Source organism: Notechis scutatus, chromosome 2 (assembly GCF_049901735.1).
Source record: "Notechis scutatus isolate UNSWTSFEM ecotype Mainland chromosome 2, rNotScu1.2, whole genome shotgun sequence".
Taxonomy (NCBI): domain Eukaryota; kingdom Metazoa; phylum Chordata; class Lepidosauria; order Squamata; family Elapidae; genus Notechis; species Notechis scutatus.
Genome location: NC_142010.1, coordinates 65,118,075 through 65,133,784, shown reverse-complemented (window position 1 = coordinate 65,133,784; position 15,710 = coordinate 65,118,075). Strand labels below are relative to the sequence as shown.

The 15,710-nt window shown below is 39.5% G+C and overlaps 1 protein-coding gene across 8 annotated transcripts in view; it reads left to right on the top strand.

The window, feature by feature from the left end:
- Positions 1-3,026: 3,026 nt before the first annotated feature.
- DOCK3 (dedicator of cytokinesis 3) overlaps positions 3,027-15,710 on the top strand; it is a 200,059-nt gene continuing 187,375 nt past the window's right edge. For 6 of the 8 annotated variants that reach the window (XM_087954950.1, XM_087954949.1, XM_087954948.1 and 3 more), the window contains exon 1: positions 3,027-3,655. In XM_087954950.1, the coding sequence (XP_087811076.1) occupies positions 3,619-3,655 (37 nt within the window). In that variant the 5' untranslated portion in view covers positions 3,027-3,618. The remainder of the gene's footprint in view (positions 3,656-15,710) is intronic. The other 2 variants (XM_087954953.1, XM_087954951.1) reach the window with 1 other exon arrangement.

The window sequence follows — 15,710 nt, the reverse complement described above, 5'->3', positions numbered from 1 at the left end:
TATAGAATATGAACAAGTATTATGAGAAATAATTACTTATGGAATGGTTAGAGGAAGCAATTGGGGAAAAATAAAGTTATGATCTTTGCTAACCCTAAAATCTCTTCCAATAGAAAAGAGGGGCATCTCAAGTGATGTGATTTATTACTGAATTGTTTTTCCCATGAGAACATAACAGCAGAACATGCACTGAAAACAGGGATTAAAAGACAGCCCTCATCCCCATTTATCTTACATGAAACAAAAACAAGATTGTTAGACCATAAGACTATATTTGTAGGTGCCATAATCCTTGTAATTCATCAATATTTGAAATGTATTCCTACATAAAAAATATTCTATGCTGCCCCTAACAGAAATCACATTGTTATTCTTCTACTTGATTTGTTTACATCTGGGTACATCACTATCATTTCAACTTAATGCTATCATTCTCTTGTCACTTTTTTCTGCATTATGAAATTTCACATATGATTATGGTTCAGATACTATTATTTGACTCATGGTGATGTTATTCCAATGCCATTATATTTCAAATGTTACACTCTATTATCAAGCCATGTTCAATTTATCAGTCAAAAGGCATTCCACTATTTACCAGTCATTTCATTAGGATACCACTTTAGAACTCCCATTGCATGACACTTTTTATATAGTATCATTATTTAAAGTTATATCTTGACATAATTTCAAGCCTTTCAGTCTATATGTGTACAGGTATATGTATTGTGATTCCATATGCAAGCTACTCTTGCGCTGATTTTAGAATTTATCATGCTATTTAATTAAATTCAGGTATGCAAGATCAGTTACCCTATTTCTGTTCTGCTGTAATCATTCTTCTGTCATTCTACTTTAACCAATGATTATGAATTTTTGATTATATTTACTATTGTTCTATCAATATATTCACCTGCCTGGTAGTCCAGTTCATGATAATACACTGTTGTTTATTCTTATATTTACTATTCAGAGTCACTTTATTCTAAATACCATAATTCATTCTAGAACTTTGGTTGAATAATTTCAAAACAATTGTTTCCACTGCTATGATAGTCTAATCAGCAAGAAAAAAAGAACCATGAAATCCAACTCTGCACAGCAGAGAAATTGAAATTAAAACAATTTCTCATTCAACCTGTTTTAATGCAAACAATAAAAGGAAACTCACCACCATCTTTGTAATTGATTATACTATTAAACTGTTCTTACTATTAAGAATGTTTTTGAAATATTCAATAAGAAACTAGTTTTCAGTAACAAGACCATTATTCAATAGGTTCAACTCTGTGATGATTGTGAGCTTGACTGATGATCTTCTATGTAACACCCTGTTGGCTACCTAAAATGTTAAAATGTGCCTAATTGTCTTTTATTAGGCCTACATATATCTAATTCTCTCATCACTTCTAGGAAATCCTCAGTTGTTTTTTTTTAGTTTTTTCATCCCACCTTTATTGTTTTGTATAAATAATTCAAGGCAGAGAACAAATTTAATATTCCTTTCTCTTCCTCTTTTCCCAATAAAACCCTGTGAGATCAGGAGAACTGAAAGTCACTGGACCAAGGTAAACAAGCTGAGTCATGCACAAAAAGGAGGATTGGAACTCTCAATCTCCTGGTTTCTAACTTGATGGCTTAACTACTAGACCAAACTGGTTTCCTCCCCTTCCAATTTCTCTGAATCTTTTATAATTCCTGGATGTGTGGTATATGTTTCTGTATTATTGGCTGAATTTACCATTTAATTTTGTTTTCTGTTCTGAGTCATGCAGCATCTAAATCAAATAAAAAAGCAAGTAAGCACACAAGCAAGAAATATAGTGCCTCAGAACTGGTAACGGTACTCAAGACAGGACAGAATATAATGGAACTATTATTTTGTATGTATTGGAAAGTGTTCTTCTATTGATGCAACCAAAATAGAATAGATAGTCCTCAACTTACAACCACAGTTGAGCCCAAAACTCCCATTGCTAAGTGAGACAGGTGAGCTTTGCCCCATTTTATGACCTTTCTTGCCACAATTAAGTGAATCACTGCAGTTGTTAACTTAGTAACACGATTGTAAAGTGAATCTTTCTTTTCTATTGATTCTGCTTGTCAAACGTTGCAAAAGGTGATCATGTGACACTGCATCCATCACAAATATGAGCCAGTTGCCAAGCATCCAAATTTTGATCACATGACCATGGGATGCAGCAACGGTTGTAAGTATGAAAAATGGTCAGTCATTTTTTTCCAGTGCCATTGAAACTTTGAATGGTCACTAAGTGGATGGTTGTAAGTTGAGAAGTATACCTTTTCAGTAGGACATGCTCCATGGCCAATTCCAATATTATTTTCTCAAATATTATTACAAAACCAGGTATCTTCCATCATATATCACTGCATACCATTTGTTTTTCTAAGTATTACTTAGCTTCTTACAGTTAAAGCCCTCCTATTCTGCCTAATGGTTGATGAACCAGGTGTACTCTAAATTTGGGGGTTGGGAAGTATGAGAATTGTGGCGTTTTCTTCTGATGTTGTCCAATGTATCCTTTTAAGGTGGAATAGACCATTTTTACGAAGTTTGCTTTCGAGCCAATTTTTTTTTATGGCAGTAATCATCTTGTCCCAAAGGTGCTTTTTCAAGAGGCAACTGGACTTTCTGGACCAGCAAGTCCAGTTGCCTCTTGAAAAAGCACCTTTGGGATAACCATGACCTGGATGACTGAGAATCTCCACAAGACATTCAGTAATCATCTTGGTTTCACAGAGGCCGTTTCTTTTCAGCACTCTCATTTTATCGGCATTCGGTCTCAAAACCCTATCGATTTCCGAAGGATTTTGGATTTAGCCGACCCCGCGAGCTCCAGTTTACCCGCTACCGTAGTTTGGGCAGGCAAGGAATGAACATCCGAAGGTTCCCGCAAAGGGAGTCCACCCACCCCCCACCCAACCTACACACACCCGCAACTCCCGCTCCTCGCCCACCTCGGCAGCAGGACACAACCCAAACGCCGACCGACATCGCGCGGGAAGGCCGGCAGCGGGAGCTTCCACGCATGCGCCTGGTTGCCAAGTGGGTGGGCGCGGGAGTCCTTCAGCAGGAGCGAGCGGGGGAGACAACAACAGTCGTTGTTGCGCCGCCGCCGCCGCCGTGGAAGCGTTTTGAGGGCTACCGTCCGTTCCTTCATCTGCCGTCAACGCCGGGGAAGAAAGAGAGAGTCAGGCTGAGGGAGCGCCGAGAGCCGGGGCAGGGGTGGCTAGTGGATTAAAGGCGAGGAGCTGTCCTTTCTTCGGAGCCGTCCTGCCTCAGACCCGGCCTGGGAGAGCGAGCGCTGTGCTCTTCCTTCAGCAGCTCAGAGGAATCCGCCGAGTCTCTCCGGGGACAAGGCTTGTCCGCTTCTGCGCCCGCCGTCGCCCTCTCTCACTTGCTGGCCCGCGGAGACGGAGAAGACGTCGCCGCCGCCGCTACAGCCGCGCTGCCCTGGGGGCTGTACGGAGCAGCGGCCCCGGGCTCGTCAGGAAAAGCCGCCGCCTTTGCTCGTCAATGAGCATCGCGGCTCAGGAGCTCCACTCCGGCAGGGGGGAGCCGGCTTCAGGAGCAGCCCCGGCGGCGGGGGGAGCAGCATGTGGATCCCAACGGAGGAGGAAAAATACGGCGTGGGTAGGTCCACAGTCTCCTCCTTTCCTGAAAAAAAAAGGGGGGGGGAGGTTGCTTCGCCCCCGCCTCCCCCCCCCCCACGCTCCCTTCAGCAAAACGGCTGGCTCGCGGGCGGAGCGGCGGTAACGATCCCGGTTGCGCGCGCGCCCTTGCGCGCGCTCTGCCTCTGTCTTGCACGTCCGTGGCTCTCCCAGGGAGCCCAACTTGGTTCTTTGTCAGAAAATGGCGTTTGTGGGGAGGGGGGGGGGAAGGGTGCCGTTTTTGGAGGGTGATGGTGGTGGTGGAGGACATCGGTGGGATGCGGGGCCGCTGCTGTTTTGGTGACGGCAGCGAGCGGCCTCGCTTAGTTCCTGGGAAAGGGTGGCAGGTGCAACGTTATGCCTCATCCCGCTGCAGCTCAAGAGCTTTCTCCGTCTCTTCCCTTGCTTTCTCATTGCAAGATGGCATGCTTAGAGAGAACTCTCTTCAAAATTCTGCACCGATCGTGTAGGGTAGGCAGTGCCCTCGAAGTGAAAGATGGACGGCATTCGCTCGTGCAGGAATCCAGTTAGCGTCTCTCATCCAGGGTTAGGGAGTTATGAAGGATTCGTGTTGGGTCTACAGAAGTGTCCTTGTTGAGGTGGGCTTCCGAAGTCCGCGTTTAACCCGATGAGATCAATAGAAACCCGGTCTCATCTTTTCACCTACTTATTTATGGTGCGCCTTTCCACGAAGATCTTGTTGTGATTAAAAATAAGGGATTGTGGTTGAACCGTCGTTAGGGGGAGCCAATTACGTTCCTGCTCAGTTAATTATTCCAAGAGTGGTAACCAAAACGCAACTTCATTAATTGGCAGTTTTTGTACTCTGAGCAAGGATGCTAATGATTTCTCCTCTCCATATTAACATACCTATATGGCATAGAAAAAATAATGAATATTGTGTATATGTCTTGTCTTCTACATATTTTGACCCGTTTAAAATCTTTTTAAATTTATTGCTATTTTCATTTATTTTTTTTTAAAAATGTCAATATATTTTAGGCTTGCCTGCTGTTTTTTTTTTTTTTCAAATTTGAGATAGTTACTGTCATAAAAGTAATTTTACAAAGATGAGATTGCATCATCTTAGAATTATTAGAAAGTTGAGCTTCCCTCTAGTTGTTTCTTAATGTTTAAGATTGCCTGTGATAAAATTTTCCAAATTGATATTTTCATACTGATCAGTCACTCATTCTGTTTTAATCAATGTATGTTTGTTCATGTGCAATACAGTTTTTATATTTAACCTTCATTTAAAATAAGAATTTTTAGAAAGGAATAAAGGAGAAAGCAGTATTCAACAGTTCAACTTTAAAAAGAGGCATCTAAATATTTCTGGAAAACATAATCATAGCACAAATATATAATATGACTATGAAATAAATTATGTAATATCCTGTTCATAAAAATAGTTATTGGCAGGGTTAACACTAACCCCCTCCCCAGCAATACTAATAGTCATGAGAACTTTAAATAATATTCAAGAGTCTATTTCCAATACTACGAGCGGTCCAAAACAAAAATCAGACTAATTATGATATTATTTGTTGGATATACAAGCATTTTTAACATTGATAATCCCAAAGGTGCTTTTTCAAGATAGCTGAAGAAGTTTCTTGGATGAGAAGCGAAACGTCTTCAAAGAAAAACCAGAAAGTCTAGTTGTCTTTTGAAAAAGCACCTTTGGGACAACCATTACCTGGACAACTGAGAATCTCCATAGACATGAACACTGATAAATTTGGGTGAGATGTTCATTGTCTTTTCAGTCACATGTTCCAATGCAAACATTTCCTTGTTTGCCTTGGACAGCTAAAAATGTTTATTTATATATTCCAATGATTCTCTATCTACTCAGTTTCCTCTAACTAACTTGTTCAGATTGAAGAAGCTGCTTAGATGGACAGCTAAATGTCAAACCAACAACAAACTAAGTTCAGTTGCCATGACTCAACTTTCAGATTACTGGGAACTTTCTCAGATATTGGCCACTATTGCAAATATAACAAAATGCTCTGGCTGAACATAACAAAGTACAATAATTTTTATTTAAAATCTCCCATCAATAATTAGAAATTATTGATTTGGAAATTTAGCACTTTGGTTTTTTTAAATAAAACATAGCTTGGATATTTTATGTTTTGTTCATGCCTGACAGGCAATTCCAGCTTTTTTTCAGCTCCATTTGCAAATCTGTACTATATTAATCATAATCAACATTTGTAACACTACCTCAACTCTTTCAGAGAAAAGGGGGAATACAACAGTTTAAAAAGAAGAAATATTAGGAATTCCAAATTAATATCTCTTAGCAAAAAAATTATCTGACTTCTAAAATCCAAAAGAAAATTTCAGCTACAAAATATTCAGTATTTTCTGAAATTCTTGTGTGGCTGGCTAATTCAGAATGTTCAGAATGGATACTGAATCAAGAAGAAATTAGATGACAGAGGGAAACAAGTAGTGTCATGTTTATTTAAAGTGTCCCCTTTAATTGTTTCCAGCTTCCAGGGTGAGCCCAAGTGTTAGGATCAGTCTCCAGAATTCTAATCACAAAAGAATTGCTTTTGCTGACAAATTTTATACCTAGCAATCCCTACCACCATCCCCAGAGATGCTTATCTTAGGCATTAGCTACAATATGGAAGATTACCTATTAATGAGGATTAAGTGTCTAGCAGGTATTGAGTGCCTAACCTTGAATAATTTAATTAAAGTTAGAACAGAAAGTTTGTTATCTTATAACTTGCAAAAGTGAATAGGAAGTGCTAGCTTCTCTAAGCAGCCTGTCTTTTAGGTGTTAATTAAAAAATAGGGGGTCAATAACACAACACTCAGTTACACAGTAGGTCAAGTCACATGATACTTTTGTAACTCTGTTATTGCTTAAGAATTAAAGTGTAGAAACTGCATATGTTTAATCTTTTTAAATATTGTTCACAGTATTAAAATATTATCCATAGTTAACTTAATATTTTAAATATGTTTAACTTAGTAAGCATATTATTTTAACAGCTTTCTACTAAAATTCTCAAAGAATTGTGTATAATTAATAAACCACAAAGCAACAAAAATACAACAATAATCCTATCCTAAAAATTCTATTAGAATTTTTAATAGAAATCCTATTTCTATTAAAATAACCACAGTAATTAAAATAAATATAAAATAATTTAAATATATTAAATAAAATGTGCTTTTAACACATTATAGCTAAACACTAAAAAAATGGGAACTCCTTCTGAAGGGAGCGCATTTCAGAATTTGGGCTTGATGAAAGAAAGGCCTTTCTGATATGCTAATTAATTGGCCATTGGCAATGGAAGTATTTTTAATAATGTCTTTCTTGCAAATCCTAATAGTCTGACAAGTTTAGAATGAAAGAGATAGATTTTTAGATTCTAGTGCGTGTATAGCTTTCAAGATTAGCACATTGCTCCAGGCTTGTTGCTTTACTGTGAAATAATTCAGAATCTACAGTTGATCAGAGCCAAGGAGCTACTTATGTTCATGCAAAGATTAGCCCAGAAATATTTACTGTTGTTGCTGTCAAGCTCTATTTCACATATATTTGCCACTTGCCTTTATTTACAACTTACGATATGAATTGTAATGGTAATATAAAAATACTTGGGTTGCTGAACTATTATTTATTAACATAAGAATTGTGTTTGATCAGCACAAAAGTTACCTAATATAGCTTATTGTTTATAGAACAGTCAGTGTCATAGGTAAAATAAGCCACACATTTTTGAGAAGAGTAATTTTCAACTCCTGTTCTTTAACAATTGATGTTGATAGTATTATCTTCCATTAATTTTTTTAATGCTGTTATGAGAGAGCTATAAAATACTTTCCTATTCTATACAATGTGTAGTTATATATGTTTTTATTATGTCCCCCACTGTTTTTCCTTTCCCCACTAAACTGATTTCTTTGTCGTATACAATAGATGCCTTAGGTACATTTTCCTGATCTTTAGATTGATTTAAGATACATAAAAAATGAAAAACAAAAATAATATATCCTGCTCAATTCAAATGGAACTTACCTGTACAGTATTGGTAAAGACATGCTGGATGCTAAAATACAAGGGCTACTTGAAAGTTTACTTGTTCAGTATTATATATTTAAATACTTATACCTTGCCAAATTATCTCAAATCCATCTATAATAAAAAAACAGCAATACAATATATTAAAATGAAATTAATAATACATGAGTCCTGGCTTAATAACTTGTTTAGCAACATTCAAAGTTATGACAGCATTTTATGAATGGTATTTACAATGAATCCTCAAAGTTCTGGTCATAGCAGTGTCCCACAATGATTTGATCCCAATCTGGGAACTTGGCAACCACTTGCAATTACAATGTTATGACATCCCTATGGTCATGTGATCACTACTTGTATCATTCCCTTCCAGCTTCTGACAAGCAAACTCAATGGGGACCTGGCAGGAGGTTACAAATGGTGACCATGTGAAATTATTGATCTGATGCTGGTCCACAATGTGGTAGTGCTGATGCTAAGTGACATAGTTATGTGAAGTCTATATGACTTTACTATTACATCACTTAGCAATAGCAATAGCACTTAGACTTATATACCACTTCACAGTACTTTACAGCCCTCTCTAAGCAGTTTACAGCATATTGCCCTCAACAATCTGGCTCCTCATTTTACCCACCTCGGAAGGATGGAAGGCCGAGTCAACCTTGAGCCTGGTAAAATTCGAACTGCCAAATTGCAGCCAGCTGGCAGTCAGCAGAAGTAGCCTGAAGTACTGCATTCTAACCACTGCATCACCACGGCCTCTTAGCAACAGAAATTCTAGTCCCAATTACTGTTATTAACTGAGGACTATTTATACTAAATGCAGGTAGTTTTTGGTTAGATTAATTATTTTTATTTATTTAATAAAATAAAAATAGATTAATTAAAATGGTGAGGGACAGTCTTCTAATATTCATATTGGAATGGCCTATGTGAACAGAAAGCTTTCAACAGAAACTCAGATGAAGTTATAGCAGATGTTCCCAAACTTGATGGGGAGAGAATGCCAAAAGATTTGAAATAATCATGGGGAAAGTCCATCTGCAAACAGCTGCAAGATGATACTAGCCATTCCCAGCATACATAGCAGAATCTCTCCTAATAAACACTGTGATTAGATTGGTAATGGGGAAAACATTCTGACAGATATCGTTGTCCCAAATTGTTTGAGGCCTTTCTAATTGTTTGTAAAATATATTTTTACAAAGAACAAGGGATGAATGCAAACTTAAATAGCAAAGACAAAAGGCTCTTTTCCTACAAAAGAATAGATCACAGAAATGTTACAACTAAGTGAAAATTACTACAGGGTAAACTTCAACCACATGACTGTTCTTTAGTCTTTTCTTTACACCAATAAAAACCAATCAAGGACTGCAAGTTGACACACCTTATGAAGCCAGCTTTTGATACTTGATACATGAATATCTTTCTACGAATGCATGATAGTCTTTTTAGAAACAATTGAGGCATTATAGATAAAAAAAAATTCATAGATACATTTTAAGTATTTGGAATATACATGTTGACCAGCACACAAATTTATTTTATATGCAAAAGAAAATTCTTTGTAGCACTGTTGATGTGTTTATTAAGCCCATTTTTTAAAAAAATTTAGTCGTTCATTGTTGATGAAACTGAATAGTTGGATTAATCTCTAAAAAAAGTAAAAAAGTGACATTGTAAAACTAGGATTTTCAGTGCAACTGGTTCAAATCCAAGATATTAAAAATGTAAATAGATAACCTTTTGTAAGTCACGCAAATTAATGCTTTATTAAAGCTTACTATCTAATTTTATGGCCATGCTTGGAAGGGAGGGGATTGCCATTTAAAATACAGTTTCCCCCCCCCCAGTTTTTCATGAAAATAGGGATCAAATTTTAATTTTTTCAATAGTGTCTAAACATATCTGACTGCCTTCAGGGCTGGAAATACAACAGTGTTTTGACTATACTAAATGCAAGAACTGGCCAAGATTTTAAGATGCCAAATTATAGTTCTCCAGATGGGCTTCTAGTGGTTCATGCTCAATATAATTTTCATTTGAAAAAAAAAAAAACAAGACGGTCATAAATGTGCCTGAAAATGTAACTGAAAATAAGCAAAAGTAAACTTCCACATTCTGAAAGAGAGAACCTTGGAGTTTAACCATTCCATTAAAACTTAATATCTGACTTATCAATTTGATGAAAATATTTTAAAAAGCTCATTTGTTCTACATCAATGGCTTTGTTTAAACAAGTGTAAATTAAATCTGATATAAGCATGGATAATTTTCCATCTCTGTAAACATTTTTTCCTTGAAACTTAATTTCAGTTGATTGACAAATTTATTTTTTAACTAAAATCTCCAACCTGTAAGGTCTGTCTAAAAAGATTAGCAATAAACAAACAAACAAAATGTGTGGTTTATCTTTGGTTCAGTTATCCAAGTATGACAATTTATAACATCCAACATTTTATTTATTTTTATTTATTAAATTTCTATGCTGCACATATCAATGATACAGTGACTCTGGGTGGCTTACAATATAATGAAAAGTAAAAAAGATAAAAAACAATTATAATTATAAAAAGTGAATACAAAAGAACCAAGATGATGGTGAACCTGGGGATGGGAATCTTATCTTCCTGATCAGCCATCCCCCAATGTAGCAGATCTCTGTTGAGAACCCAGCCCAGCCAAGTTTTTAGGCTCTTCTGGAAGGCCAGGAATGTGGGGGCGGGCCTCACATCTGAATATTCCAAAGGGCGGGGATCAGAACTGAATTTCCATTGAAATTCCTATTTTGATAAATATGAATATGATCAATCCAATTCCCTGTAAATAAATGTTTTCCATCAGGGTTTTTGCAGAATATCTATTTCAGGCTTCAGCATTTTCAATTTGTAAAAAAAAAAAAAGTCCCTTATGCAAAGTTTTGTCTTTATCTAAACTGCTCGGTGCTGTGAGATTCTATGATACAAATAATGATTGAACAAAAACATTAATATAGTTTTATACCAGAAGGACCTAACATGAATCTAGAACAACAAAATAATATTCAAATATACTTATTCTTTTTTTGTATAATAATTTTATTAAAGATTATAATTTTAACAGTCAAATCTAATACAAAGTAAAAAAAGAATAAAAAGAAAGAAGATGCAACAAGGAAAGGAAAAAAATAGAGAAATACAAAATAAAGAGTATAATAAAGAAAAAATAAATGACGAAGTGATTTCCCATCTTCAACACAAGTATAAACAATTTTAATAAATTATCACTTCCTCTTAAAATACAACAATTTTTTTCCATATGCCTTTTCTTATGTATAGACAAATCCATATGGAATTGCCATTTCAATCCTGATGTCAAAAAAAGTGCATTCAGGTTATCAGAAATAACAATGTAACTATTTTAACTTTGATCCAATAAAGCAACTTTTCCTTTATATTTAATAATTTTAATATTTAATCATTCAAATAATTTCATAAGGCTTAATTTTTCTTTTTCTTTGCCTCTTTTCACAAAATTTTTCAAAATTTTAATATGTTTCTTTTGTAAATCTAATAATATAAGAAAACTATCCAGGCTACTTTTTTGGTTTTTTATTTGTATATCCCTTTAATTATTAAAGAAACCACCTGGTTTCTTTTTATGTCTAGTGTAAGAAGCTTTTCTATGTCATTCTGGTAGCCAGTCATTTGTAAATCCACTCCCAACTCAGGTTTGATCTTGTCAGGTAAAACTTGTTCCTCTTTTATAACTTCTTTTAGATTAGATATAGTCTCACCATAGATGCAGATGTCTCTATTGATTCTATTACTTTCTAAACCCATTTAAAAAATATTCTTCAATATGTCCAATATTAGAATATTCTCCTCCACGCTGTGTTTGAGAGTCCAGCATTATGATATGACTCCTTCTGATGTCATCGAGCTGAGTCTGCCACTATAAAAAGCTAGCCTCTGCTGTTGGCCCCAGCTTTTTGATTCAGCTTCTTGATCCAATCAGAGCTGGTGTCTCTGGAATTAGTGCCAGTTAAAGCAACTTAGTTCTAAGAGCAAAGCAAATTTCCATCAAGCAGAAGAACAGTGCAGCTCCGGGGGACCCAATAGAGCTGCGCCTTCAGGAGGGTGGGGATCCATTCTCCCTCTTCATCGGATTGACGAAAAGCCTCTGACGACCACAACTGAGTTCGGGCTGGGAGAGCTCAGCTGACTCTCCCACAAAGCCCCTTTTCATCATGTTGAACAGTATTGGAGGCTGCAGAGCTGGGAGAGCTTGACTGAGCCTCCCAAACATCCATCCATTAACGTGCAGCCTAGAATCGGCTATTTAGATGCCACGAGGCCGGGTGAGCCTCCCACACTGTCCTCCATTAGTGCACAGCCCGTCTGTCAATCAGCGTCTCTCAGCTGTTTTTCGGGGCCTTCCTGCCTAGCACTTCACAAAGGGGCTAGAAGCAAAGGAACCAAACCCTGAATTACCTTGCCAGGTCTGTAGACCACCCTGAGTAGGGTTTTCTATCGGCCTCTGTGCACATGGAAGTCGGCCATTTTGGGAATCAAAAGTTTCAGGTGCCATTTTCTTGAGGACTCAGAACAGGGATCCCAAGCATCTGGCCCACATCTAGGGCAACACACCTTGTGAGGAGCTGACAGCACCTCCAGTGTCATATCTAGCAGCATGGAGAGTAATTGGACCCAAGCTGGACCATTGAGCCTGGTCGAATCCCAGGGCTCTGAAGTTGCAAGGAGGTCTTTCAAGAGAAGTAGACAAAGAGTCCATTCAGCTAACAGGGAGGCTGCCGCAAAAATCAGGGCCAAGGCCCTGGCTCCTAAGAAGGCCTCAATGTCCGAACTGGGAGCTGAAAAAAGGAGGCATGCTGCATTGGAGAAGCAGTTTGCCAAGACTTTGGAACAACTGAGACAAGGCCTAATTCAACCAGGAGAGACACAGGCCTGCCCCGAGCCTGTACTTAGAGCTGCAGGGATAGAAAATAGTTCTGCCAGTCACCTGCAAACTTGTCTCCTGAGAGACCAGATGAGGCCTCTTTTCTCCAGGACCTGAGTAGATCTGGGCCTAGTTTCAGGCAAGCTGACTGCGTGGCTTATAACCCCAATCCTCAGGGGGTTTTGACCCAAGGGGGACATTGGGCCAGGGCGGAGGCCACTTTTACCCCCATAGCTACTGGTCTTCACCCAATGGATCCTTCCTTAGGCAGCAGGCCTGAAGATCTTAAGAACATGGTCTCAGTGGCAGTTAAGTAGGGCATTGCTGAGGGATTTCAGCAACTCCTTCGCCAAACAGGTGGGAGGTCAAAGTTTCATCCCATCCTTCTGTCAGGTTATCCCTCCTGCCCAGCAGCAATTTTCTAGGCCCCATGAGCACAATTTCCCTGTTAATCATCCTGAATGGGGGGAATATGAAGACAGGAGCTCTCTGTACCCCATAGAAAATAGTAGATCCTCCATTTCAGAGGAGGAGGAAGGTGAGCTCAGGGAATCCAACCTTTCAGAAGATGAGGGATCCAGATCTGAGCAACCCACTTCTGCAGCTGTTTCAGACCTTTATTTAAGCCCCTTCTGCATAAGGCTTTAGTCACTGCACAACTGGGGCCCGAGGAGGTGGCACCAGAGCTGCAAGTGTAACCTGTGGTCCAAGGGGACTCTTTATTTTCCAAACCGGTTATCCAGACTGAGGTGCTCCCATCACCTTTATTGTTCCTAGATCTGGTGAGGGATCAATGTGCTTCCCCAGTGTCAGGGCCTCGCCCATCATCCCAGGATAAGTGATTCTATAATGTGGGCCCTTCCCTGGCAATGCCCTATTAGTGCCAATGGTAGATGCTCTGGTGGTGTGTAGCTTTAGAATGTACTAAGCAGAATCCAAATGAAAGTTATGTACTATATTAAGTGTTATAAACTTAGGGGAAAGATATAAAGGCGCCATACTCCAATCAGTGATTACAGGAGAAATTTTGTTTTAATGAGAAAAGATAATAGACAGCTGAAACAGGACAGACAAAGGATATAAATATAATGATTTAAATTGAGATGAAATAAATAAAATAGAATTAAGAGAGTTAAAAGAGGGGAGAAGCTATATAGAAAATCTAGAATGGTAATAAGATATGGAACGGTATATAAAAGTGAGCACAAACTTGAATCTATGTCTGTACAAAGAGATGTAACCTGGGATCAAGCTGCTTTCAAAAAAGATGTTTTATGTTTTCATGTTTTGTTTGTTTATGTTTGTTTTTTAAAAATCAATAAAATTTTTGGGGGAAAAAAAAGCTGCAGCTTGGCTGGTGTGGGCCTCCACCATAGCCTCTTTCTTTATGAGGTCTTCCCTTCATTGGCTCCACCAGCTGCAGGATCATTTGCCAAGCAGTGATTCCAGGTCTCACCAAGACCTGAACAAAATCATCGCTGCAGCAGAGTTTACAGCCGACGACACATTAAACTCTGCTAGATTTGCATCAAAGGCAATGGCATCCTCAGTGGCAGCGAGACGCCTACTATGGCTGCGCAAATGGCAGACAGACTCACATTGCAAGTGGAAGCTGGCATCTGCTCCCTGCTCGGGGGAGAATCTGTTTGGAGTGGCCCTAGAACATTACCTGGTGGAGACCAGGGATAAAAGGAAGATACTGTCATCTGCGAGCAAACGATTGGAATTCCGGAAGATGCCGTATTCCCAGCCTCCCTCCTTCTGACCTGATACCAGTCCTCAGTTCCCTCGGGGTCAAAGATCGTTCCCTCCTTTCCAGGAACAACATCCTGATTGGGCTGGCAGGCAGCAGCAATTCTCTGGGAAGAACCCTTTCAAGGAGGACGAGGTCGTTCATTCTGACACTGTAAATGACTGCATCCCCTCCCCTCCCATTGGAGGTCGTCTGGCCTTCTTCACCTCAAGATGGGAGGAGTCAACATCGGACACCTGGGTTCTCAGGATTGTAACATCAGGTCTTCAACTCGAGTTCCTCTCCCCCCCCTCCAAGGTTTTTTGTTTGCTGTCCAATTTCTCGGGACAGGTCCAAACAGGATCTTATGGAATTGGCTATCTAGCACCTGGTGGATATCAGAGCCATACAACCGGTTCCAGTGGATCAACAGGGGTTGGGATTCAGCTCCCGCCTCTTTGTAATTCCAAAGGCCTCAGGGGTGGTGGTGGAGAGCAATTCTTGACCTCAAGTCCTTGAACAAGTTCATTCCCTACAGGCGCTTCAAGATGCAGACCCTGCACTCTATTCTGCAGAGCGTTCAGGAGAGCGATCTCCTCTCATCCATAGACCACATGGAGGCATACCTCCATATTCCAATCTGGCCCCTTCATCACCAGTTCCTGTGCTTCTGTTACAACAGCAGGCACTACCAGTACTGGGCGCTTCCGTTTGGCCTATCATCGGCCCCCAGGGTCTTTACCAGGTCCTGGCAGCATTGGTAGCGTCTCCTCGAGCTCTACCAGTGTGGGTCCAATGCTACTTGGACAACATTCTGATCCAGTCTACCTCTGTCCAGTTAGCCGACCATGACCTTCAGACCACAGTGCAGCTCTTGCAGGCACACAGTCAGTCATCTTCTACTGACGACCCGTCTTCTACACCTGGGCGCAATTATTGACACAGCTGCAAGGTCTATCTTTCCCTGGAGCGACAGTAGAGTCTCAACACGTTGCTACTCTGGGTTTGACAGCTACACACCATTCCTCTATCTCTTCTGTCTCAGCTACTTGGAATGATGATTTCTTGCATCAACATAGTGCCGTGGGCTCGACTTCATGCCCACACTCTACAGTGGTTCCTGCTGCCATTTCAATGGGTGGGAACCAGCTACTCATCCATAGGGGGCAGCACCCCCCAGAAGTCATTCGTTCCTTCCAGTGGTGGTAGTCCCAGGCCATGGGGAAGGACCATCTGTTCAAGGAACCAGCCAGAATCATGGTCACAACAGATGCCAGCCTTCACGGCAGGAGGGCTCAGGGTCTCTGG